The sequence below is a fragment of the Manis javanica genome, chromosome 10, assembly GCF_040802235.1.
Source record: "Manis javanica isolate MJ-LG chromosome 10, MJ_LKY, whole genome shotgun sequence".
Lineage (NCBI taxonomy): Eukaryota > Metazoa > Chordata > Mammalia > Pholidota > Manidae > Manis > Manis javanica.
This window is the reverse complement of record NC_133165.1, coordinates 57,234,570-57,261,719: the sequence shown is the minus strand read 5'-3', so window position 1 is coordinate 57,261,719 and position 27,150 is coordinate 57,234,570. Positions and strand designations below refer to the sequence as shown.

Here is a 27,150-nt window from a genome sequence, read left to right as displayed (position 1 = left end):
AACATTTGTGTGAGGTGCCTCTTTATTTGAGGTACCTCCCTTTCTTGACATAAGAACAAAAGTTCCAGATTAACCATGTCATTGTTCTATTTTCACAATGGATTTTTTTGTCAAACCGCTTCGAAATTAAACAGGCTCATTGGTAAATACATCTTTTTACATTAAAACTATTTCCCAAGCCACAAAGACCCCACTCACTATTAACTTCTGTGGACACATTTTCATTCATTTTATCCAGTATACAAAAACCCCACCCTTTTCTCAGCAGTTAAAAAGGGAGAACCTAAAGGTTCCACCAAGTCACCAAAAGAAAATCACCAATATCCAAAACTTTTTAAAGCAATAAAAATGTTTTCCAAAAACGTATTTACAGACTGAAATTCGAACCCTACATTGCCACCAATATAATTATACAAGAGCATACAAAGCCCTAGGAAAGAGAAATTATTTCATTACAAAATATTTATGATCAAGAAAAATACTGCCTGCCTTTAAATAAATAGGAAAAGTGGCAGAAAAATAAATATGTTTAAAGATGTCCATATGAACAAGTAACAAAGAAGTACACAAATAAGAATGAAGCTAAAATGTACATGAACTTCAAAATGACTCTTAGCAGTGCCTGCACAAATTCGTTATAAAGCAAGGTTGTTTAGACTCCTCTCCCTCAGTGTTTAGTTATAAAAATACAAAAAGAGCCCCGCCAGAGGAGGACTTCACTAAGCAGAAATCCACGAAGACGGCAACTGTAACCTCAGCCTCTTGTTGCCGCCTAAACCATCCCACCAAATACCCTAAAATACCCACCCCACCACCATCTGTGAAGAAATTCTCAAGATGACCAACTGATTCTAGTTAAATAAGAAAAAAAATTCAGTGTAACATTCCACTTCAAACAGCAAGCAGTTGCAGTTCTTACAGCACTACTGGGAACCTCCAGGTACAATACTGTGCACTGGCCCATAAAAGCTCTACCGCACTTTCAGTCAACATAAATTCCATTTACCTGGAACTCCATTTTTCTTTAAATTCATTTTTATACTCACCCATGTACAATTTGTCCGATTCTGTTTCTCTAAATCCTCTCTCTTCCCTCCAGGCTTTTTATTGACTCTGAAGTTCCTGGAGATGTCCTTCAGTGCCAGCTCCAACTTTCAGCATCTGGGACCAGCCCTGGCCATCCCCCTTCTCTTTTCCCCTTTCCTCCTGTCCTCTCTGCACCCCACTGCCATCCCGAAGCCAGGTACAGTAACAGAGGAGGATAAACAATGTATTCAAAACAAACTCATGCTAAAGACTTCAAATAGTGTCCTAGAGGATTTTTCACAGAAATCAAATCAGCAAAGACCTGTAACAATGGCTGACAAAAACCTATTTTAAAAATGCAATCTTTTAAAATAGGGTCTTGCCAGTATTACAAATTTCACAATTATTATGTCAAAAAGCTGTAACACAGAATGTATGCATCAAACAAACAGACCAAGTCTTCAGCAGTCATCATCAGTTACACTGTAAAACAGTGCACACTGAAACGATATTCAGTCTTTTCCTTTTGTTTGTATGGGAGCAAAAAGGAAAAACCAAAAACCCAAACATGTCTGTACAGACACCAGAGTAGGTCTGACTTGGAAGCAGGACGCCTGTACTCACTCCAGTTCAATGTGAAGCTCAAACAGTAGGACTCCTGGTCCTGCAGGGCCAGATGGGGAGGAATGTTTGTTTCAATCACAGATCCTCACGGTTAGAGGGGACTGGTCTGGCAGGTATAACACGGGTGGGGAGCCCACACTACTTGAAGGACTTTGGAAATGTGTGTCAAAGGAGGTGGGTGTAATCCCAACTTCGCCTTTTAAAAAATCATCATCTTCATCTTCCACCACCTCCTGTGTAAAGAACAGAGATGATCAAAAAAGATCATAAGTGGCAATTTGAGGGTGAAGGAAATAAATTGTCAAACGCTTCCCCTAATGTACTTCTTTATTAGGAATCACCCACACAATTGCTCATCACACACTATTTAAAGTCTGATTTTTTTTTTAACAGATTTTAATCTTAAGGAGGGCTGGTAACATGCTATTTCACCCTTGCTTAATGTTATAACCTCTGTATCTACCAACATGTGAATGAACAAATGATTCCCTCCAAATGCAAAATGTAAAGACAAAAAATAAACATTCGAATGATTCCTTATGAAAAAGGAGATGGGCACATTAAAGCTGCCTTTAATGTGGGAATAAATCTGCCACCTAGAAACGGATGTGACATTTTTTATCGGATTCTAATTCTCTTCTCCGGCAGTTAGCTCCACCTGACAGGCACTGGAGGGTGAACTGCAGGCCTGGGTCTTCACCACCTACTCCTGAAGGATACAAAATTAATGTTAACTTCAGGGATGATTTCCCCACAAGTAAATCTGAGATTGTTACTTGGTGGTAATGATCAAGTGATAAAGATCTAAACTTGCTGAGCTGATGCTTAATTAACCTTCATTTCCCTAAGTCAGCTTGTGATGTGTCTGGTTTAAACAATTCATGAAAAACCCAGAACTTCTTTCCACAAGAACATAACCTGCATTTGGAAGTTTGTAAAGGCAGAATTAAAAATGTATTTTGTAAGTGTAACACTGCTATTTTACTATCTGACTATAATCCATAACCTCATCGGAGATCCCCAAAAAGTGTGTTCAATCACAAATTTACCTGTTTAATGGGTTTCTTAAACTCCTGAAGCTCTTCTGCGCTCATGTCTTCCCATATCTGATAAATACAATCAATGAACTTCTTTGACCTGTCAACAAAAGATCAAAATAAAGGTAAATACTACAGCGAAAGTCAGAAGACGTTTAGCTCTTTTCTCACAAGACCTACTCCCCAAAATGATGAAGGAAAACTATGGTTCAAATAAGAATGGTGCCAACATACATACACTCACAGACAGAGAATTACAACTACTATTTCTCATCTTTTCATTTTAAGTGAAATTATTTTTCAACTTTGCAAAGACTGACAGTGAGTTACAATATGCCCAAATGAAAATGAAATTTTGGAAATTCTTTTTTTATATTCCTATAGTAATTTACTAAAAATAAGTGGGAAAAAAGACCAATCTGGTTTCACTCAACCAAGACTTGGGGGACCAGATAGTCCCAAACAGTCATATCATTAATTAAAAACTGTGATAAGAATCTTGCCTCCGTATAGAAATGCAAAGTTAAGCCTGGCTTGGTGATTTTTCAGAATTACCCATCCAGATACAAGACTGGCTTTTGTTTACCCTGTGCAACAGTAAGGGATGTGGTCTCCAGCAGAGAGAATGAGTCACCTGGCAGAGCCATGAATAGGCAGCACCCTCCCTCCCTATCTGGGCGCCTCTATCCCCAGCCCCTTAATATGTTTAAGGAAAAGCAAGAAGTAAATGAAAGCCCTTGGCGTCAATCTGAGTGCCCACTGAGGCAGAGATTGGCAAACCCAAGCATGCCCATGGCACTCAGCAGCCTCTGATGGCACGCACTGCTTCAGGCTCGGGAAACGTGCAAGGAGACCATGAGAAGCGAATAAACAAATCCCAATCTTGGGAAAAGCAAACACACGGATTTAAATTCACCACTGACAGGTTGACTGTCTAAGAGTACCTACCTCTTAAGCACACAAGGATCAAAGGGGAAGAAGGTGTCAAGCGGGTTTGTGCAGGTTTGCACCAAGTCCCCTCCAGCTGTACTTCTAATAACTGGCAGCATCTGGCGATTGTTCTTCTCAATGATAGTGTAACAGAAGACTAGCTGGTATTTACTGTAGAACAACACCACCAACACAAACAGTAATTCAGACGCTGGAGTTACTTTGCCATGGACATGGCTGTTTGTCAACTATACTGACCACAGAGATATCGCCCAACATAACCAGCATGCGAGAAAATAACAGACAGCAAGCAGAAGAGAATGCTTTTAGGGCACAACTCCCTAGGCCTGCTGTTTACAAGTCTGCTAAGGATAAAGAAAATATGGCTATCACCTTAAGAATATGAGAGTAGGCATAGATTAATGAATAAAAAAGATGTGGTACACATACACAATGGAAGAAAACAAATCCTAACTTTTCATTGACATGGATGGAGCTAGAGGGTATTATGCTCAGTGAAATAAGCCAGGCGGAGAAAGACAAGTACCAAATGATTTCCCTCATTTGTAGGGCATAACAAAAAAAAAAAACTGAAGGAACAAAAGAGCAGCGGACTCACAGACTCCAAGAAGAGACTAGCGGTTACCAAAGGGGAGGGGTGTGGGAGGGAGAAGGGGATTCAGGGGTAATATGATTGGTGCATATGATGTGTGGGGGGTCACGGGGAAGACAGTATAGCTCAGAGAAGACAAGTAATGACTCTGGCATCTTACTACACTCATGGACAGTGAGTGACTTCAATGGGCTATGTGAGGGACTTGATAATATGGGTGAATGTAACACCCACAGTGTTTTTCATGTGAAACCTTCATAAGAGTGTATATCAATGATACCTTAATAAAAAGAAAAAAGAATATGAGAGTGGGCTTAGATTATTAATAGGCACAACGCACTAAAAATTAATGTGTTCGAGGCAAAATTCTTAGCTTGCAAAACTATACAGCTGACTTATTTATTTTTTACTGTTTGTGAGGGAATCGGGGTTGGTGACAAAGGGACTCAGGATATACTGTGAGGAGATAGTGGCTGTTGAAGAAATAGGACTGTAATAAGGGAGAGACATGGGATGACTGAGTCACAGGCTCAGAAAATGGCAAAGAAAGGAACAGGCATAGTGGGGGAATGCTGTTAAACGGACTAAATAAAAACCAAGAGGACCATTACACTCAGTTCTGCTGGCAGCCACCTCCTATGACCTTGCGTGAAAGATCACTCACTGGACGGCTTCTCTGAGAGGAGGGGTTAGCCCACTTCAGCCACGCCCTACCTCCCACCTCCCACCTCCCACCCATGGGATCCATTCCATATTTGCTCTCAGATCACAACTGCTATTTCAAGTAACACAGGTCGATTGCTATTTCATCAGCCAAGGATCATATCTGACTCCTCACTCCTGGTGGGAAGGTAAACTGGCAGAACCTCACTGGATTACAATTTGCAATGACTGATAAAGCTGAAGCTGTGCATGTCCCTCCAGCCTAGCAGCTCCATTTCTGGGTGACAGGACACACAATAGTGTGACTCCACTGCTGACCCCAATGCTGGGAAACAAACACAGCATGACTCCCAGGGAAGAGTCAAGGAACAATAACCAGTAGAGCATCACGCAGCAGTTCCAGTCAGAACACAGCTGCGTGAATCAGTATGAATCTCCTCCGACTGTCAGGGAAGCAAAGGCAGCAGCTACAGACATGAATCCACAAGGCCCTGGGCACAAACCTTCATTTCCATCTCTTATGCCCAGTCTCCCATCTCACCCCAACCTCTGCTGCTAACCCCAACCCCAAATCTAGAGCCTCTAGGACCAGTCTGCTCATCAACTGCACCCCTCTACTTGGGGTGCCTCTGCTTTGCTTCATCTGTTCCTACTCCTGCCTGCCTTCCTGCAACACGCTGGCATCTTTCACCACTGAAGGCTACTGCTTGTTGGTTTATTCCTTTTCTTAATTCTTTGTTATCATTTGTGAGATCTCAGGAGAAACAGAAATACCCTGAATTAGAGGCCCATCAAAGAAAAAATAAGCTTGCAGAATGAGAGGAGCAAGCTGTGTAAAGAAAGGGAACTAAGAGATGAAAGAATTATTTTTGTCTTCTAGTAGAACAGACTCATATCTGTTGAAGATTTTAAGCTATGATCCTATCCTGACGATCCTGATTAAATGCTCAAGGTCTCCATTTCACTTTCTACTTGAAGCAGAATAATCAGTGAATGCTCACAAAGGAGCCAGTCTGCCTGCATTCAAACTTTAGCTTTGCACAGTCTAGCTGACTTCACCCAAGTCATCTTACCGCTCTGTGCCTCCATCTTCCACTTATAAACAGGGCTTAACAACAGAGTCAGAGGATTGTGTGAGGATTAAGTGAGTTCTGGGTAAAGTGCTTAGAACTGTGCTGAGCACACAGTAAATGCTATGCATTAGCTGTAGCTACAAAGCCTGCAGTAATTCGGGCCCTCACAAGACCAATCTCCTATTGTTGTATATTTCTCTCAAGTCCAGTCTATTTTTATTATTATCACAGGAGTCACTCTAATAAACATCTTTGTGTTGTACCTCTCAGCTTACTAGTTGCCTTACCTATTTCAAAGTACCTAGGCTTCTGTTGAATTACTCTCTTTGAATAAAGAGTAGTAACATTTCTAATACCACCAAAGTATTAAGGACAATCATTTCACTGCACTTTCCTGCAGTTATTGGGTTATTGATTTTTAAATGTTCATTATTAATTTTATTGAATAATTTCACAGAAACTTAATGGAATTTTGCAAATACTAATACTAACATAATTTACTTTAAGTAACTTCTACCAGTAAAGTACAAATAATTTACCTTGTGATTGCAGCAAAAAAGTTAACCACTGAAGGCAGGCAAATCTTCAGAGGATTTAGTTGGCTCATCACTATACGTTCAAAATTGAGACTCTGAAGGTATCTCAAGCCTTTGATTAAATCAAAAGATTTTTTTTTAAGTTACAAACATAAACAGTCTAGGATCTCTTTAAGCAGCAGTTTGTTTCACACACTAAAAAAAGGATTTTAAGTTATTTGCAGAAATGCTTTAAACAAAGGTCCACATAGACAGTCACACAATGTAGACCCCAGAAGAACATACTAGGCTTACCCACATTCATTTATGACTAAGCGAACTTTTCTAAAGAAACAGTTTATTCCATTAAAGATCCAGGAAGAAGCACACACTCCTAGTGGGCTATATGCTTATGACAATCTGGAATTCAGGTATTTGTAAGCTGAGCATATGCTGAGTTTATAGAGGAAAAAAGAAAGACCATGTGATTTGATTTCACCCAACAATCATGAAATCACTAAGAAGTTGAAGCAACAAAGTGAGTCTCCATTCCCTAGAGGTAAAGACAGTACAATTTTGAATTTCTCCTCCTTGAATTCCACATATACGGGCAAGCAAAAAATACAAGACTGGAATATCTTAAAATATTAGTGAAGTTCCAGGTGGTAAAGATACCTCGAGACAAGTGCTGGGCATAGAAGCCACAGGGCATAAATCTGCAAAGAAGTAAAAAGCTAACCTTTTCAAACAATATGGCTTCTCTCTCACTTACCAACTTTACATTTCCCTGTATGGCCCCGGAAGAGGACTGGTTAGCCAGAGACGGGTAAGATTCCTCAAGGGAGGAACAACCTAAGACAGGCACAGTCGCAGGGGGGCCATCAGGTGAGAATTTGGGGATCAACAGAGGTGAGGCTCAGAACCTCACCCCGCCTGCTTTGAGAGAAATCTTCTGCATCCGTGGATATCTTGCTGCCCTTGCCTAGCCTGGATTAATACTTAGTCCATAGGCACACACCTGATCATCTGATCATCTACATTTGCCCTCTTACAGCACTAAACTATGTTTTCTACCTTTATCTTGCATCTACCTACCACTTCAGCATTTTATTAAAAATAAAAATAATAATAATAATAGAGGGAGAAATGTGGGATCAACATATAAATCAAGTACAAAAATCAAACGAATATTCATATTTGACCTGATTGTCTATAGGTCATAATGCGTGATCAAAACCGAAAGTTTCTGTGATGAATGCCCTTGTACTGTTCACCATGTAAGAATTTATTCACTATGTAAGAATTCATTCACCATGTAAGAACTTGTTCGTTATGCTTCAGAAAATTGGAGACTGACGAGAATTAGGCTTGAGATGGATTAATGATTGTACATTGAGCATTGACCCCCCTATACTGAATTTTATTGTTGTTAACAACCATTTGATCAATAAATATGAGAGATGCCCTCTCAAAAAAAATATATATATATTAGTGAAGTTGAGCATGTTTTTTAAGTATGCATTAGTTTTTTTATATTTCAGGGTTTTTTTAATAAGGAAACTATGGAGGTAAAAGAAAAATTAGACAGATCCCACTGCCCTGGAGCTAATAACTACACTTGTCTCCCAGATCAGTAAAACAAAGGCGCATATTTATTTTAAGAGTTAAGCAAGCAAAGTTGTGCTCAAGTATATTTTCTCAGGAGATTCTCTGATGTACATTTTGATAACAGTAACTAAAAACAGGATAATGTCATGGCTTGCAAGAAACATATTCTCTTTAACTAAGACTCTTAACATTTATACAAAGAAAAGCAGAGATCTTACTTACCTTGTGATAAAATCTTGTCCTACTACTAGTTCACACAATTGATTTTAACCCCTTATCTTTTTAAAAAGTATATGGGACATAAGTAAATACAGGTGACCCTTGAACAACATGGGTTTGAACTGCGTGAGTCCCCTTACACAAGGATTTCTTTTTTTTTTTTTTCACTGATATACAGTCTTACCTTGGTTTCAAGTATACAACACAGTGTTCAACAGTGTCCCATATGAGGATTTTTTTCAATAAATATATTGGAAAAATTTTTGGACATTTGCAACAATTTGAAAAACATTTTAATTTCTCTAGCTTACTTTACTGTAAGAATACAGTATATAATACATGTGACATATAAAGTATGTGCTAATAAACTGTACGTTATTATTAAGGCCTCTGGTCAATAGCACACTATTCTTAGTTAACTTTCTGGGGAATCAAAAAAGTTGTATTTAGATCTTCAACTGAGTGAGGCAGGGGTCGGCACACCTAACCCCCATGTTGTGTCAAGGGTCAACTTACGTATAATACAACTGAAACATACAAGTTTAAGTTCAGAGTTATGGTTCTCAACTCAAGGCAACTGTATCTCTAAGAGGACATCTGGCAGTCTCTGGGGCCAGTTTCAGCTGTCACAGTAGAAGGCAGGGAGAGGTGCTACTGGCGTCTAGTGAGTAGAGGGCAAGGGATGCAGCTGGCCATCCTACCGCACGGGCAGCCCCCACCACAAGGGATTATCCACCCAAAATGTCAGCAGTGCAGAGGTTTGAAACGCTAGGGGAAACTGCCTATTAACCACTTGAATTATTCGTGAAAACAAAACAATTTAACTGAGATTGTTCCTGGGGACTATCTTCAACTAAAATGCACTAACCCACTAAACAAGCTTCATTTGGTAGATCTGAATTATATAAACAATCCTTAGAAAACGGCAAAACTGAAAACTGAGTTTTTAAATAATTTCTTCAGTTAACTCTTTAGATTGAGGGGCTTAATTGTTATGGCCACATACTTTAGAGTTGTCTTCACCTGGTTTCAACTTCTTACCCTGCCAACAGATTGCTTCCCACGCTTTGGTCTCCTCTGTAAGGCAGGAATGGCACTGTCCATCACTGGGCAGTTCCAAGAGCAAGGCCGGGTGCGCAGAAAGCTCTGGCACCCTGCAGACACAGCGCAAGTGCTCAGCCTCTGCTCTGAAGAGTGCCTTCCCATGTGACAGTTACTCTAGAGAGGGCGCACTCAGCCTCCAATCACCCACTGCTAAAGAGGGGGCTTCCGGGCCTTCCAGGAGCATGTAAATTGCTGGAAGTTATCTGTAAAAGTTCCAGTGCATGTGCAGTTTTCTACCTCCTTAGGTTCCATCAAATTCTCAGGAAAGTAATGAATCCCCATTCTACAAGGTAAATCCAGTTCCCACCCATCAATTCCAAATCACTGACCTTCTTTAAGGTTTCCACTTAAAAGCTGCTTGTGTTTAAAAACAAAAGTGTAGAACACAGCTTGGCAGGCTGAATAAAATGGTCCATGGAGAGCAACATCACAAAATGCCTTTGTTCCTGAATCTTGGTTATTAAGGTATATGTGCAGCCAGTTAACCAGAAGATCTAGGCATGACTTTACAGTACTAGAGAAAAGAAAAATTCAGGTCAACTTCACTTGCTTCATAAAAAAGTCAGAGTGACATCAAAACACACAATTGTCTCTCATTACAAACCAAGAAAGGTCAGCCCATATTATCCGTGGGCAAAGAGGAGACACAAATGAAGGAGGAAAAAGGACAGGTGAGCAGGAAGACAGCCTTCTGATTAAAAGGCAGAGCACCCATAAAGACGCCTCAGTTCCCAAGGTATTAAGATTGTTTCTCCTTATCAACTCAAAAAGGCTTCTCCAATGGCCTCCAAGCTCTTGTAGGGAGTATGGCCAAAGAACAGGGCACGTTTACCAATGTTACAAGGGAAACACAGTCTGACTGACTTCACTATGCCCTATGGGATTCTGATTAAGTCCTGTGGTCAACCATTTAGGACAGAATGGCTACACAGCTTTTAGTTGTTGCGGGTTTTTAATCATATCCTTGCCTAAACATATCTTCATGGGTCACAGGAAGAAAAAGGCCCAGAGTTGGCCTCCTAGATAGATCTTTCTATTACCTTTAAGGGGATTTGTTCTTCAGCTTTAACAGATACAACTGATTTGGAATGCAAACAAAAAATGACAAACCTATAAAAAGAATCAAAACAGTATACAACATTGTACAGTATCCATGAAGACAAACGGATCTTCATGTTCATGTGCAACCATACAGAACGGATGATAAAAGCTTTGCATATGAAGTCTAAAATCTAAAAAAGGAGACATTTTATTCCAAAATTGCCTCGTGGACGTACAATCATCCTGCAGAGAGTAGGGGAAGAGATTTTTTTTTTTCACTTTAAAATCAGACCAAAGAAATAAGGCAGATATTTCTCTGACTTGAGAAGGTGCTATAATCTTTTCAAAGCACAACATGACAAAGAACTTAAAGATTAGATTACTTACATAAGAGGAATAAATTTAGCTCTTGCCAAAAAGCTTCCAATGTAATTTCCAGCAGCCTGCCTGATGATGGCAGGATTATTTGGATCCTGTAGTTTTTTCCAAAGATGTTCCAAAAATGCTTCTGCAAATCCCTATAAAAAGAGAAGGTGTTAGTCTGATCTTTTTTATGCTTAAAATATTCTGGCTATCAAAATCCTAAGGTTTCGATAGCTCACCAATATGGAAAGGTTCTAATATCTCAATTATGCTGCTAGATAAATAATGAGTAGTCACGATGGTTCTTATATTTTGAAACACCTTGAGACTATACTACCAAAAACAAAAAGCATCCCTCAATGTTAAATTAGCCAATGGATCCCCAAACTAGCCGGGCATCAAAAGCAACCACACAGATTCAGTACATTTGTAACAAGGCTTTGAAATTTGCCTATTTTAAAAGCTGTACCAAGGGATTCTGACGGTTAGCCAGAACTGGAAACGTGATAATCCACGCTCACAAGGGAACCCTTCCTGCAGTACCTTTCACAGTGCAAAGTTTCCTTCCAGTCTTTGCACATAGTAAACCTAATCAGAAACAGAACTGTGGATTCAAGTACAATCGGTGTTTAACTAATTATGCTAATCACAGAAGAAAGGACAGATTAGACTTCTTTTTAACAAAAAATATAACCTACAACTTTTCCCAAATAGCCCTTTTCAAAACTATTAACACATACTTTGGGGCAGATTGAGTATAACCCTCTTACCCATAATCAATACTGTCCCAAGATCAACTGAGAGTGCATAAAGAGAACAGTTAAATATCCCATGTGAGACTTTCACAGAGAAAGGCTTGAATTAAAGGGAACGGCATCACCTAGTGGACCTAGTGGAAAATGCAGGATGACATTGTCAGAGCATTGGCTGGTGTGCTCCCCCGCCCCACTTTCCCTAGGTAGACAAGGGCATGCTATTTTATTAGAGGTACTTGGAGAATGAACACAGAAATAGAATTAGTCACCTTATGATTTCCTTTCCCTGCTCCCTCTTGCCAGTTTTTAAGGGAAAACCTGGGCAAGAATAAAATAAGCTAAGCTAATGGTAATGACATACATACTCACCAATTTAAAGCTACAGAGGTAAAACATGAAAAACTGTACATGGCAGGAGGCATGGGTGGGCAACAGGAGTTTGTCAAAGATGGTTATGAGATCTCGATATAAATCCTTTGTTTTGTTGTTATCAATTTTACCTACAGAGATAATTTGGCATTTCAGTCTTATCAATATATTTTCAAGCTATCAGTTTCATTTAACAAATTTTTAGAAAGAAAACAATACGATTAAGAAACACAACACCATCCATTCAGCTATGATTAAAGCAAAATGCCACTTTTATTTGCACAGATTTGCCTTTTTAAGTATAATAATGCAGCACTGGAAAGGAAGCAGACCCTCCCCCAACACACACTGCTATGATTCCCTAAATAGGAACCCTTCTAAAGGGCAATTTTACCGTTCGTGAAACAGAAGCCCTTTGGTCCAGTAACCCTACTGTTAGGAATTTATCACAAGCAAATAATTGAAGAAATATGTAAAAGAATGTTATTACACTGTTATTTTATAATAATGGCAAAAAAGGGGGAGGATAAAAACAGATCAGTTAGATCCATGTGATCAACCACAACTACTTCAGAACAATGAATGGTATGAGAAAATATTCACAGTAGGTGAACAAGGCAGATTATTAAACAGTGCACAGTATGACCCCCAAATTTGTTGAACAACACATGCATATACACACACTAACAGCAAGAAAACAAATCAAAATGCTAACCATAGTTCTCTGAATAATGGGAATGTGGCCATTTAAATTGCCCTTTAATCCTCTCCTGTAGTTTGTAAATTTTCTCTAACATCTGTTATTTTTGCAACAGCAAAAAAGTCAAAATAGAGACATAGTCAACTCAGATTCAAATCCTACTATCCGAGTGGCCCAAATTTCATTCTTAAACCTTAGCAACCTGAATGTATAAAATGCTGTTTTTTCCTGGCAGAACCTGCACAGTGAAAGCCCCATGGGGGCAAAAAGCACATGGATACGGTCCCGCAGTACCTGCACCTGACACAGCCATGCCATCAAGACCCTGCACACGCAATGCCACACCACGCCCCGGATGGATGTCCCCCACACCATTCTTAAGTGTCTTGAACTTGAGTGTAATCTGATCTCCTAAGCCTGACCAAACTGCATATATTATCTTTTAATACAATAGTCAGTGAAAAGATCAGGTGCTCTGAGACAAATACCCAGTCCTGAATGTCAAATTCTGGTCCCACCATTTCCAAGCTATGTTACAGTGGCAAGTAATACTCTCTAAGCCTTCTTTTCCTCTGAATCAAAATAGTAATTTTTACAAGATTCCTATCAGTACTAGATATTATAATATTTTTACACTGTAGTATAGTATTTTTGTACTGTAATACATTCTATAATGTACAAAGCTTGTTACCATCTACGTAGCAGACATCCTTAATGTAGGACAAAAGCAGAGCCAGCAGGATGTCCAGGCGCTCAGCTACCGGATGTGCCATCTGATTGAGCCTTTCAGGATCAGCCTTGGGTTCATGTTCAGTTTCTTCATCTTCATCCTGTGAAGATAAAGTAAAAATTGATGTTAAAAAATCCAGTGTATGAGTAGTTTAGTGGGAAAACTCTCAAAGGTGGTTATTTCCTTTAAAAGATTAAAAAAAAAACAACACAAAAACGTACTAATAGATGCTTTCCAGGAAGGATCTCAACCAGAGTTGTTCTACAGAACCACGTAAAAAATTCAAAATAAAAGCACAGATTCAGAGCCCCTGTGATTCTCATTTACAAGACCCACTTAAGAGTATGGCTGTGCAAACACCACAGACATAGCCCAGCCCCTGGAATCCACTGTGGGGGGCACTGCTGGTGCCAGGCCTCTTTTCCCAGGACAGGGCACCCAACTCCCAGCTGCTGTGTTGACCACAACAGCTCACAGCTGCCCCCCGTCTCCAGAGAACTGCCCTTGCCCTCCTTCCAGCCCCTCTCCATCAGAACTAAAGACTCACTGATAAACTCCCTGGTCTCAAGCTGGGACCAATTCTGTGGGGTAAATCGCCCTCAGCTATGGAATGAGCTGCAGCTGGTGGGATGAGGCTGTAGCTGCTTCCAAGGGAAGCCACACTCTCACCTAGATCCTTCCTGCCCTTCTCTGCTTCCTCACACCCTTGGTCCCAAAGGCTCTCCTCCCAGAGCACCCACACAAAGACTGCCCCAGGTAGAAAAGTGTTGCCTTAAGGTATACAACTTATAAAACACAGAGTCAAGCCAATACGCTTTTTTAGTTCTCAGTCCCTCATGAACAATATGTGGCTTGCAAAAACAAACATTAAATATAAAAATAAAACATACTTCCCCAAACCCAAATTCAAATTCAAAGCCTTGGAAATAAAGAAACTCTACCGGGCAGTAAGCAATACGAGAGCAAACTATTCATTTAAGAAATCATTCTCGAGTTTGCTGAACTACTGTTTTAACCTAAAAGATGGAGCCTTGAAAAAGATGAGAGGCCATCAGCTGTCTCTTCCCACCCTCTGCAATTAGGAACTGCACATGTGGGCTTTCATTAATAAATGCTGACCATATTAAACAGTCCTTCTGGGGCATCTCTTCCACTACCAGTTTGAGCTGCTGCTTCCTCTGCATCTTCAATATCCTGTCGAGGCGCATTCACCTACAATATAATAAAGAAAACAATAAAAGAATAAGGCATTTAAAATACAGCTACATTCTTGGGGACTGAAAATGCATCTGATATACATACTTTAAAGGTGTCCAGATCAGCACCTATAAATCACTGTGACTCAATGCACAATTATGGTGCAAACCTATAAACCCGCCTGGGTCATGAAGGAATTAACAAGATTATAAATCAAGCCCTCTTTACTACATTCTTTTATGAAATTAACATGAACTGTTGTGTGCTGATTTAAATTAGATAGCTTCAACAAATCCAACACTTTTCCCAACTCTTACTATGTGCAAGACCATAACATATCATCAATCAACTGAGCAGAAAAATGATGAAATCCAAGTCAAATTTGAATCTTTGAATACTGATTCTGGTATATAAACTCACTACATCTTGTTTAGTATACCATTCAAATCATACCTTTTTTACTATCTATAGATGACCCTCTTCCTAAATGTCCTGTGAGTATATACCAGAGAAAAGACTTTATTTCAACTGGCCAGAGGTTTGACTCCAAGTGAGCCACCTGCCAGCCTGCCAACCTCCAACTCTTCCCGGACCTGCATCATCAGTCTCTCCCCTAAAATGTCAACACTCTCTCCATCAGCTTCTGCATGCTCAGTCCAAAACACTCAAGTCTCCCCAACCCCAAGCACCTTTCACCCCTGCTGCATCCCCCCTTTATACCAAACTCTCACCAACACCTCTCATAGCCCACTTCGTAACCACCCAGGCTCTCTCCTGAAATGCACTTCCCCCTCCACACTGACAGCAACAGGCTACCTCCTAATCACCAAATCCAAGGACTTTCATTTCTTCTATCTTCCCAGGAATGTCAGCAGTTATCTCACACTGCTGGACAAAGCCCTCCTTATAAATCCTCACCAGGTAGCCATGCTCGCTCTCTCCTGTCCTAAACTGAGATGCCCCAGGCTTGCTCTCACTCCCCTACCTGCACCTGTGACCATCTAGGGAGTAACCAGCTCGCCCATTTGTACCTCAATCCATCCAAAATGGAACACACCACCTTCCACCTTTCTCCTGACTTCTCATATTACTGTTAACAGCAACATCAAGATTCTACTCCACAGGGAGCTAGCTACCTTTGAAGGATTCCTTTCCCTTACTCCTTCCACTTGCAACCCAGTCTTAAGGACCAGTTCACCTTTCCGCCACACTGTCACTAGACTTCACTTGCTTCCACTCCCACTGTACCTCATGGCAGGCCTCTTTAAATAAAGGTATAAAGAATCTCAACATCACTTCTGAGGAATGCCTTCCTGACTTCCAATTGTATCAGGGTTTCTAGTTCATCCGAATGCATGTGTACCATTCATAGCATTTACCACAAATGTACTTTTACATTTGTGTGACTATCTAATTAATGCCTTATTCTTGTCATGAAAGATGGGACTGATAACAACTACAGCACATCATGAAGTTCAAAGAAATGAAATGAATTGAAGTAGAATTGTGGTTTCATTTCCATTGTTGCTACTATTGCTTCACATCCTGATTACAACAAATAAAATACAAAAAGTGAAAATCAAGGAAAAAACATTATTAAATACTTACATCTAATTTGAGTAGCTTTTCAATAACAAGCTCCAGAATTTCATGCCTCAACGTTGGAAAATACACACTAATCCTTAGTAAGTTATGAACATAACATTCCTAAAACACAAAAAGATAAACATTTCAGCAGAGAATGCTCATAATTATGTAAGCAAAAAACACCAATCACACAATCTTTAATTTCAATTATTTAAAAAGAAAAAACAGACTATCCAGCAGCATAAACTATACTGTTTCTCTATGCATGCAATGTTCAGTATCATTAATCTGATCACATTAATGATTTGTATATTTCCACAACGTTACTTAAAACATTGAGATGTAATTCATATATAATTCATCCATTTAAGGTATATAATTTCAATGGCTTTTATATTCTCACAGTCGTACCACCCCCACAATCAATTTTAGAACATTTTTATTACCCTAAAAAGAAAAACTGTATCTTTTAGCAATGTACCTCCCTTCAGCCCTAGGTAACCACTACTCTACTTTATGTCTCTCTGATTTTGCCTATTCTAGACATTTCATATAAAAGGAATCTTATGTCATGTTTTAGCATTATGTTCTAGGTTTGTTCATGTTGTAGCAAGTAAACCATTCCTTTTTATTGCCAAATAATATTTCATTGTATAGACATACCACCTTTTGTTGATTCATCAGTTGATAAGCTTTGGTTGTTTCCATATTTTTGGCTATTATGAATAATGCTGCTTTGAACAGTCATGTAAAAGTCTGTGTGTGGACATGTTTTCACTTCTTTTGGATATATACCTATGAGTGGAAATGCTGGGTCACATGGCAATTTTGTGTAAACTTTATGAAGAACTGTCAGACTAGACTTTTCCAGAGCAGATGCACCATTGACCATTTTACATTCTCACCAGCAAGGTACAAGTTCTGATTTCTCCACATTCTCACCACCACTTCTTATTGTCTGTCTTGTTGAGTACAGCCATCATAATGGGTGTGATGTGGTATCTCATTATGGTTTTGACTTGCATTCTCTGATGACTAATGATATTGAGCTTTTTGTGTGCTTATTAGCCATTTGTACATCTGTTTTGGAGAAACATTGTTCAGATCTTTTGCCCACTTTTAGATTGGGTTATTTGCCTTTTTATTACTGGGTTACTAAGAGTTCTTTACATATTCTAGATACAATATTTCATCCATTTTATGTTTTGCAAATATTTTCTCCCATTATTTGGGTTATGTTTTCACTTTCTTGAAGGCATCCTGTGAAACACACTTCAATTTTGATGAAGTTCAATTTATTTTTTCCACAGTTGCTTGTGCTTCAGATGTCATGTGTATTAACTGTTGCCTAATTCAAGGTCACAAAAACTTTCACCTATATTTTCTTCTAAGAATTTTTTTAGTTCTTACATTTAGGTCTTTTATCTACTTTGAGTTCATTTTTGTATATGGTGAGGAGGGATCCTACTCCATTCTTTGCATGTAGATATCCACTTGTCCCAGACCATTTGTTGAAAGGACTATTCTTTCCCCCATTAAATTTTCCTGCACAACCGGTTTTTGTATATTGATCTTATATCCGGTAACCATGCTGAAATCATTTATTAGTGTTTTTGTACCTTCCTTAAGACTTTTCTGAATTTAAAATTAGGTCATCTGCAGAGACAGTTGTACTTCTTCCTTTCCAACCTGGATGTCATTTCATTTTCTTGCCTAGCTGCCCTGGCTACCACCTCTAGTACAATACTGAACAAAAGCAGCAAAAGCAGATGCCCTTGTTTTGTTCCTTCGGGGAAAGCTTTCAGTCTTCTACCACTGACTATGTTAGTTGGGAGCTTCCCATGGATAATCATTATCAAGTTGAAAAAGGTCCCTTCTGTGTTTGTCATGAAAGGGTTTTGGTATTTTCAAATGCTTTTTCTGTATCTCTTGAGATTACATTATTCTTTTCATTTATTCTATTGATAAGGTATATTAATATGAATTGATTTTCAGGTATTAAATCAATTCCTAGGATAAATTTTACTTGGTTCTGGTGCATAATTCTTTTCATATGTTGCTAGATTCAGTTTTCTAGTATTTTGTTGAGATGTTTTGCATCTACATTCCTAAGAGACACTGGGTATATAACACTCCTCTTGAAGCATACCCTCACAAATATTAGCAAACTTATTAACCCCTTATTAAACTTGGAATACCTCATTTAGGAAAAAATAATTGATGCTTAGGAGTGAACCACTATTCGTTATTGAAAACTACACACATAATCCAAATACTGCACAAAAAACTTGAGTATAATTCACCTACAGAGATCTCTGCCTTCATGTTCAAATAAGGCATGTTTATAATTGGTAAATATGAGCTACTCTACTCATTTTTACCTGTATAAGCATTAAGATATCTATCCAGATATTTCTGAAATGGACTCTGCCCTTCGCTTTTACATCAGAGTAGGAGAAAAGAACACTGGGGATGCTTAGTCACTAAGAAAGTCAAATTCCTAGTCTGGAGTTTAAACCCTAGAAGACAACTTTTAAGAAAAAGACCTACTGTCATCTAAAACTAAATCAAACAAAACTTTTTCATTTTCCCATGAAAAGATTTCTTACCAATATTCTCTCTGATTTTCGAACAAATGGAAATTTTTCCACCAGTATTGGCATAAGAAACCATGGTGTCCTATTTAAAAAAATAAAAAAATAAAAATCAACCCATCCGTGTTAACTGGATTTCCTGGAAGGAAATATTTCCTTTCTAAGAGCAAATAAAAATACAGGAGGCAAAGGGGAATCCTACCTCAAGCAACTGGAACTTAAATGCATAGTTTCAGGGAAAATCTATAATAACTTAGGGGAAAATAAGTTTCTATTAACTTTCATATCAACATCAAATTAAGGGAAATTCTTTTTCAACAAAAGCATCAAAGAGTGTCAGTTTAAAATCTAAACTTTAAAATTTCAGTTTAAACCAGTTTAAAATTTCCCACTATACACGTGTATTATTTTTTAAAAGGAGAAACAATTATCAACTTCAATTTTTCAAAGTTAGCAAATAATAAATACACAGAGGGAACTTGAAGTCCACCCCTCCAAAAGAAACCCACACACCTTAAAAGCTTTTCTTAGAACTGCAATTTTTATTTAGGTGGCATGATACAAACACACTGAAGTTTCTCACTGAAAATTTTTGGATATCATATCTGTTGGAGATAAAAGCAAAATTCCAACCACTATACAAAATTTGGGGGATAATTTGCACACAAGTTTTGAAAAATAAATAAAGACAATGAATAGAGAACTAAAATGCCATTTCTTCTGTAGAATGTGATGTTATATCAACAAGATACAAAAACATGCAGCACACAACTTTGAATTTTGATGCTAATAAGTTTTTGTAATTTTCTGATTATAATTTTGAGACTTAAATATCATGATTCAAAGTAAGTAACAAAAGTATACTCACGATGGGACATATCTTGCTATTATTTGCAAGGCTCTGTGACATGTATCAAAATTTGCAGGAAGATCTGGATGGTGAAAAGTGAGAGTATGAGCATCAAAATAGAACTGAAAACTTTAAAGGTATGTACTTGGAAGCTAAAAAATACTTGCTAACCAAAACAATCATTTACCAGCAAAATAATAATGTCAAGATTTTTCTCCATAACCAACTATTAATGAAGACTAAATGGACTAATTACAGTTGACCCTTGAACAATGCAGGGGTTAGAGATGCTGAACCCCATTCCCCCAGCAGTCAAAAATCCATAACTTTTGACAACCCAAAAATTTAACTATTAATAGCCTACTGCTGACCAGAAGCCTTACCAATAACATGAACAATTAACATGTTATTTTGTATATGCATTATGTACTGTATTTATACAATAAAGCTAGCTAGAGAAAAGGTTTTTTCGAATTATCACTAATCTCAAAAAAAAAAAAAATTCCAATATATTTACTGAAAAAATTCTGCCTGTAAGTGGACCAAACCTGTGTTTGCACAGTCCAAACCTGTGTTGTTTAAAGGTCAACTGTATATAAATAATGCATTAAGGGCAACTGCTTGCATGTTAATGCTATATATAACAAAAAGATTTCATCAAAGGTTCTCATTTGTTACAACCTCCATATAAAGATAGGTCCTGGAGAGGTCTCTTTATACTTACTATCATCTTCATCATCAGAATCTGAAACATCTATGTCACCTTCCTTAATGACCACTCGGGCTTTTGAGGGAAAAACAAAATATGTTATTCTTCCGCCATTGACCTAAACAATTAACAGCTACACAAAAAGGTGATTTTTTCCATTGTCCAAACTTAGTGTGATGATTAAATTTACAATGGGGGGGAGAGGTTTTCATCAAGTAACTTCAGAGTTTTTAAACATCTAAAAATTTCCTGAATTCTAAAGCAAATTATTACCCATAAAAATCACAGCAACAAACAAATGTAGACATTTCCACAAAGGCCATTACAGAGAAGAGACAGGTACCAGAATTACTGCCAATATACATCCTGGAATCTTCTGTTGTGGCACAATCTCTAAAGTGTACTGGGAAGGTAGAATTTTAATAAAGGGATATTTAAAACATGAAAAATCTAAGCAAGCCAAGAGGAATCACTTACGAGGTACAAAATGAGAAGCAATCATGATGAGACATGGTCTAAGAAAGACCGTTTGTGCTGACACAAGATTACCAAGAAAAGCCAAATACTCCTCCACCACCGTCTGACTTCTGTTTAACCACTGCAGTCTCTAGAGGTGGGAAGGAGAGAAGGATAAAAGAAACAATTTAATGATACAATATATACTGTTTCCAAAGTACTAAATCACATACTAGTCAGTGAAACATATGGTGAACTTACCAACAGAATATTGATAAGCTGCTCAAAGTCTTTGGTCAAGTACATGATGGAGGAACGGAACTCTAACAGCCAGTTAATGATCTGGTCATCCTTAAGTTAGACAAAGAAAAGTACTTTCAAAATCACAAATCCTCTAAATAACAAAGAAGTCATACTATCTTGCATCAGTCACCTATCAATAATATTAAAATTAGGGAGAAAAAGTCACAAACTCGGACTTAAGCCCAAATTAGGATGAAAATGTCTGTATCAAAATGGAAAAAAATTACAATAGGTTTTCCTGTTTTTAAGAAAAAGTAATGTAGTAACTAATATATAAGAAAAAGAAATTGAATATTTCCTTCTAATCATTTTTGTTTGCCCTAAAAAAGTGAAAACAACTCAAATGCTGACACCTGAGTTTCAAAACTGCAGAATTATAGCAGATTCAAATACAAGACCACAAGGACCAACAGTACCTCTCTCTCCTCTATACCGTGCTCATGTACAAGCACGCAGATGACAGTCAGTCTAAGCTGATTAACTAGTCATCAATAAATCTAACGTTTTAAATGGTAAGATGTGTTACATATAAATGATGTTCCACTACTCCACAAAGTCTGTATTCAGGCAATAAAATTACTTTTCATAACTTTTAGTGATATGGGAAAAACTGCTAAATAAAGAAAAGAAGCCATGTATACAATATAATATCAATTATGTAAAATAGACTGTATTTGTGCATATACATAACATATACAAGAAAAAACTAAAAAGCCCCCAAATTGGAAAAATAGTTAATGCTGATTAACCCCTCCATAGGGGAAAGAGATACATAAACAGAAGCAATAGTGTTATACCTATAGTGAGACAGACAGTTGTATCTACAGTTATAGACTACTTACAGAGCACCATTTAGTGAGAGCACATCAGGTGCCAAGCATGGTGCTCAATGCCATCCATAATGCACCTTTTCCTAAACGTAACAACCCTCCAAAAAGATTTCTGTTACTCCCAGTTTACAGTTGAGGAAACCAGCTAAGAAAAATTAATCAGCACTTGTCCAACCAAGAAGCCAATAAAGAAGCAGGTTCAAACCTGAGTCTAAGCCTATGTCCCACCCACTCTCCCACAATGCCTTGCTCCACACACAGAGGAAGCTCACCACCTCTGTCCCCACCCTCATTCAACCACTGAGTGCTTTCAATGCACCATTATTGTGACAAACTTAAATGGGACTATTTTCTGATGAAACCCCAAGCAAACTGGCAGTAAAATAAAGTAAATCATAACTTATTTGCACTATGGTAATTTCACATTATCCACAATCATTAAGGCTAACATTAATGGTGGCTCACCAAGGCCTGAGGCACAGATGAGCTAAATTACATGCAAATAATAATGAGTTAGCTCTATCACATCCCTTTCCCACTAAAAAAGGTACAACAAAATTAAAAGGATAACATTTAAACAGCTCCACTTTCTAAAGTAAAAGTAAACAAGCTACAGTCATTGGTGCCTTGGTAATGAACTGTTATTAGAAGCAAATTACTTGCAACACCCCTCAGAACTAACAGACACAACTGATGTTAAGATACCAAGAATGAGAAGTGCTGATACAAAGTACAGTGGAACAAAAAGAAAATGGTCCTTCGGACCTGTGAAGAAGGCACAGGTCAGGGAAAGCTTTAAATGGGAAGCAATGCTTCTGCTGTCTTCCTTACAGAGGGGAAAGCACATTTTCAGAAAACCAAAGCAGTTCTGTACAGCTTCAGCATAGGGTGAGCAAGCCAACAGATAAATCTGGGGAGCAAAGGGGACCACATAAATTGTTCAAGTCCTTTTCAGCTAGATTTATAATAAGAAAGATCTGCTGGAAATGTGGGGAGTGGACTGAATGAACAACCATGTGCTCTTATCTTTGGAGAAAATAACATTTCAGCTGGATCACAAAGCATGGGAATTTTGTAGATTATAGTAATGACACAGTACTCACAATATGCCAGAAACCTTCTAAGATTTCAACCTATATTAACTCATTTAATCCTTACAATCACTCCATGAGGGAGGTACTACCACTGGTCCCCACATTACAGAGGCGGGCATGGAGATCCAGAAGTACAATGATTCACCTCCAGTCACAAAGCTAGTAACTGAGGAAGGAAGAGGCCATGTAGCCAGGCAACCACAACTCAAACTGGTAACAAAGTGGATACAAAGGACCTGCTGGCCAAAAAAGAAAAGGCACATGCAAAGGCATAAAGATGAAAAGCAGCAGCAAATTTGTGAAATAAAGTATCTAGTAAGACTGAACATGGAAAAAAAAATGTTGCAGTCCATGCTAAGAATTTGATCCTTTCTGCTTCCCTGAGCAGTTTTTCTGAGAGCAATGGCGCATTTAGCCCATGCTTTAGAGATTATTTAGGCTGCCCTGCTGAGGATACACTGGGCAGGAGGTCATGTGAGAAAGGAGAACGGGAACCTAGAGCCCAGGAAAGAGGTTATGGGAAGAATACAGACAAGGGAGCACCAACAAAACAAGAAGCCTTGAAAGGTTTTTTCTTCAAAGGACCTGGTGACTCCATGGTTATGAGGGGTGATAAAGTCCAGAGAGACTCCAAGGTCCAAGGGGCTGTTCCCAGCTCAAGAACTAGGTAAGCAGTCAGTCAAGCACATAAAAAGGCTTAGAAGGGGCAGGTTTGAGAGAGTGAGGGGGGCTAAGTCTGGGGTGCCTCTAACACTTGTGGGCTGACAGTTAAGAAAAATGTCTGATGCCCACGAGCAACCTGAGTTACAGATACAAATTTGGGAGTCAGGACACAGATAAATCTCAAAACCATTGGGGCCTAAGGGGATCACACAGGGACAATCTGTAGAATGAGGAAAGGGTCAAGTTTGAAAACCCAATCAACACCACGTTTAAGAACCTGTTGAGAGAATGACTAGAGATAAGCGATAAAACAGGAAGATCACAGAAACTGAAGGAAGGGTTTTAAGAAGTGAGCAGCCAACAAACAGCGGCAACTGCTACAAGGAATTGGTGTGAGGCTTGGAAAAGAAGTTCACTGAAATCAGCAAGTAAAAACACCACTGTAACCTGTCACGGTAGTCACAGCAATGAGCAGAGTAGATGTAAAGCGGAGTGGGAAACGAGAACACGCAGACTGCAGCAGGAACAGCCCCTAACACCTCACCTTGAGTAAGGGGCTGTTCTATATGCTTCTCATTTATTAATTCATTGGACTCCCTACAAACCTCGACGTTTAAAAAAATCCCAACTGTTTCTCTGGTTTTACAAAGAGGAAAACAGAGACAGAGAGGTTAGACAACTTGCCCAAAAGCACACACTGGGAAACAATGGAGCTGGGATTTTATCCCAGGCAAGCTGACTCCCACTGCCATGGTAAACAGAAACATTAAGGGCAACATAAAAGGGAGACAAACGTTGAGTTGTTACTACATGACAGGTTGTATCTTAAACCATTTCCAAAAACGCTGAAGGAGGAGGAATAGCTTGGAAGACTTTCTCTTTTGTGGATTTGTTTTGTTTCAGCATTGAAAAGACAGGAGATTTTCACTTAGCATAGAGGACAGAGGTCCTAGCAAGAAAGATGAAAGCAGGGTTTCTCAGCCTCAGGACTACTGACACGTTGGCCTTGGCATTTCTTTGTTGTGGAAGGCGGCCTGTGCCTTGCAGGGTGTTCAGCAGCATCCCGGTCACCCACTCACTAGATGCTGGTGGCACCCTTCCCTTCCCACAGTTGTGACAACCAAAAATGTCTCCAGTATTGTCAAACGTGCCCTCAGGCACCAAAGGGCCCTAGGTGAAAGCCACAAAAGTGTGAAGTCCTTATAGAGAGAACAATCGACAATCCTTCTATAGATTGTAGACCAAAGGTGCAAACTAACATCTGTACAAAGTAGCAATGGCTCTGCTGATGATCAAACATGAAATTAATTACCTTTATGTCTGGATCTGACAACTGGTTCTTCAACAACTCAAAGTCATTTGTGTCACCCTTAAGACAAGAAGGGAAAAAGAAGAAAATTTTGCTTGCTTTGGTTTCCTGCTAAAGAGCAACAGCAAAACTTTTTGCAAAAAAGAAAATGACAACAAAAGACCGTTCATATTAAGTATACTTGGGTACCAACAATGGAATGTTAATAGTCAATGCCCCAAAATACTATCTACTCATATATGTCGATATAAATATGTATTACATATGCAAATAGACACTTTTTTCCCTCCATTGCTTAGATTTAGTAGAATCATTTCTAAACTAACACAAAATCAAAAAATCCCTATTAATAGAACTGTTTTATATTCCCAAAGTAATACTTAGATAATTCCTCAAGAAATAAAATTATCTGATCTAATGATTTTTTTTATTTTAACACTTGCAAAAGTTTTTAAAAGATACTATGAAAAAGCATTGGAAGATGTCAAACCTCAGCAGAGGTTACTACTCTAATTCTGAGCTGACAGCCTCTTGCTGTTATTAAATATCTGATTTCAAGATTGATACTGGTCTTTAGTATAATGGCTATAAATGTACTCTGACCAAAAAAAATACAAACCTCAGATATGTAAATATTATCTCAATACAGCTGGGTAAAAAAACTTAATCTCACCCATTACTTCCTCTTACCTTTTTGTACTTCAGCAAGACTTCTGTCACAGTTCCACCAAACCGAACAGTTTTTCTTGGGGGAGAATTGAAGAAATCATTTTCTAATGCAAGCATATCTGACAGCCTGTAGAACCAATATTATCAAGCCTTTGAGCACATGACAGATAAAAATAAAAATTGTAACAGCCAACATTTATTGAACCAGTATCAGAAGGATTACTTCTAAAGCTGGCTTGCTTCCACTCTAATCCCCCAAGAATCCAGTCTTCATCTAGTGATATAATAGTGACCTTTCAGAAATGAGATCATGCTACACTCTACTCTCCTACTTCACTTAGAATCTAAACTATCCTGGTCTTCAAGGTCCTAGGCCCCTGTCTACCTTTCTGACCTCATCCCTAATCACTTACTAACCACCACTGCCATAACAGCCTTTTAAAAGTGCCAAGCTGATTCCCACTTCACTTGCTGTTCCCTCCACTAGCAACACTCATTCTCCAGACCTGTCAATGGATGGATTCTTGTCTTCATTCAAGTTGAAGCTCAAATGTCAGAGGCCTTCCCCATCAGAAATCTAAAATACCCATCCCATCCTCTCCCTTCCCACTCCCACCACTGTTTTTATTTGTTCACAGAAATGATTACTATCTGAAATCATGCTGTTCTTTCCGTTATTGGCCTATTTACTGTCTTTCCCCCCTTAAGACTGTAAGCTCTGTTGAGAGCAGGGATGTTCTCTCTTTAGATATACTGCCCTCCGCCCACCAGTATCTAACAACAACAAAAAAGGTGCTTAATAAATATTACGAATGATATTACGGTAAGGGATTTACAAAATTTCTTTCTTTTAAACACAGCTGATTAGTGGGGGTGAAACGCATCCTGCTAATGACTCTCAAAGGGTTTTATGGGGGTTAGGACCTTTAAAAGTTGAGCAAGATGGACGGTTAAACAAGTGTGTTGAAACAAATTTCAAACAAAAAATAATTTTAAGATTAAATTTGCCATCAGCGACAGCATTCGGCTGGCAATCTTAACAAACCGGGGAACTCTCCAAATCGAGACGAAGCAGGAGGAAGAGGAAAGGAGCAGAGGGCAGCGCCAGGCCTGGAACGCTGTGAGGGAGCCCAGCGAGGAGAAAAGGGTACCAGTGAAACAGAACAGACCCATTTTTTCCAGCCGCTCTCCCACCGTTATTACCCATTCGGGTCAGGGGCTCACTTTTGAGACCCTAAGATGACGCGCTACCCTTTGCTCTCCCTGAATCCCATTAGCTGTCCCACATTTCAGATGCGCATCCCTAACCCTGGTCCTGGGCTTTGGTCCCACACACACAGAGGGAAGCGTCCTGGACCCCTACCCAGTCGATGTGCGCAGCGTCTTGACTGCAGAGGCCGAAGCGGCCGCATCTCCCGGCAACCGCGTGTGGAGCAGCGGGGCCGCCATTGGGCCTGACAAGTGCGACGACTGGCCTCGCGCCGGAAGTCGTGATTTCTAGTCCCGCCTCTGTCCCGGA

At 39.0% G+C, this 27,150-nt stretch overlaps 1 protein-coding gene across 2 annotated transcripts; it reads right to left on the bottom strand.

Annotated features, from left to right (window-relative positions):
- Window positions 1-27,150, bottom strand: RRN3 (RRN3 homolog, RNA polymerase I transcription factor). Of its 2 annotated transcripts, none has more exons than XM_017662696.3 (18): window positions 26,995-27,150; window positions 25,653-25,758; window positions 24,966-25,022; window positions 21,025-21,114; window positions 20,785-20,914; window positions 20,323-20,382; window positions 19,617-19,680; window positions 18,764-18,833; window positions 16,176-16,274; window positions 14,490-14,582; window positions 13,332-13,470; window positions 11,941-12,071; window positions 10,841-10,971; window positions 9,742-9,926; window positions 6,506-6,614; window positions 3,636-3,788; window positions 2,700-2,787; window positions 1-1,883 (listed from the first exon to the last, which is right to left on the bottom strand). In XM_017662696.3, the coding sequence occupies exons 1-18, from the start codon at window positions 27,078-27,080 to the stop codon at window positions 1,722-1,724; spliced, it is 1,953 nt and encodes a 650-aa protein (XP_017518185.1). In that variant the 5' UTR covers window positions 27,081-27,150; the 3' UTR covers window positions 1-1,721. The 2 variants fall into 2 exon arrangements, with proteins under 2 accessions (XP_017518185.1, XP_017518186.1); XM_017662697.3 differs by having other exon boundaries at window positions 25,653-25,707; window positions 26,995-27,136.

Coding starts and splice junctions, on each gene's coding strand:
- RRN3 (XM_017662696.3), bottom strand. CDS start 27,080: ATGGCGGCCCCGCTGCTCCACACGCGGTTGCCGGGAGATGCGGCCGCT. Junction 16,275..18,763: donor GAAAATCAGAGAGAATATTG/GTAAGAAATCTT, acceptor TTTGTGTTTTAG/GAATGTTATGTTCATAACTT. Junction 3,789..6,505: donor TTTTTTGCTGCAATCACAAG/GTAAATTATTTG, acceptor GTTGTTCTACAG/TAAATACCAGCTAGTCTTCT.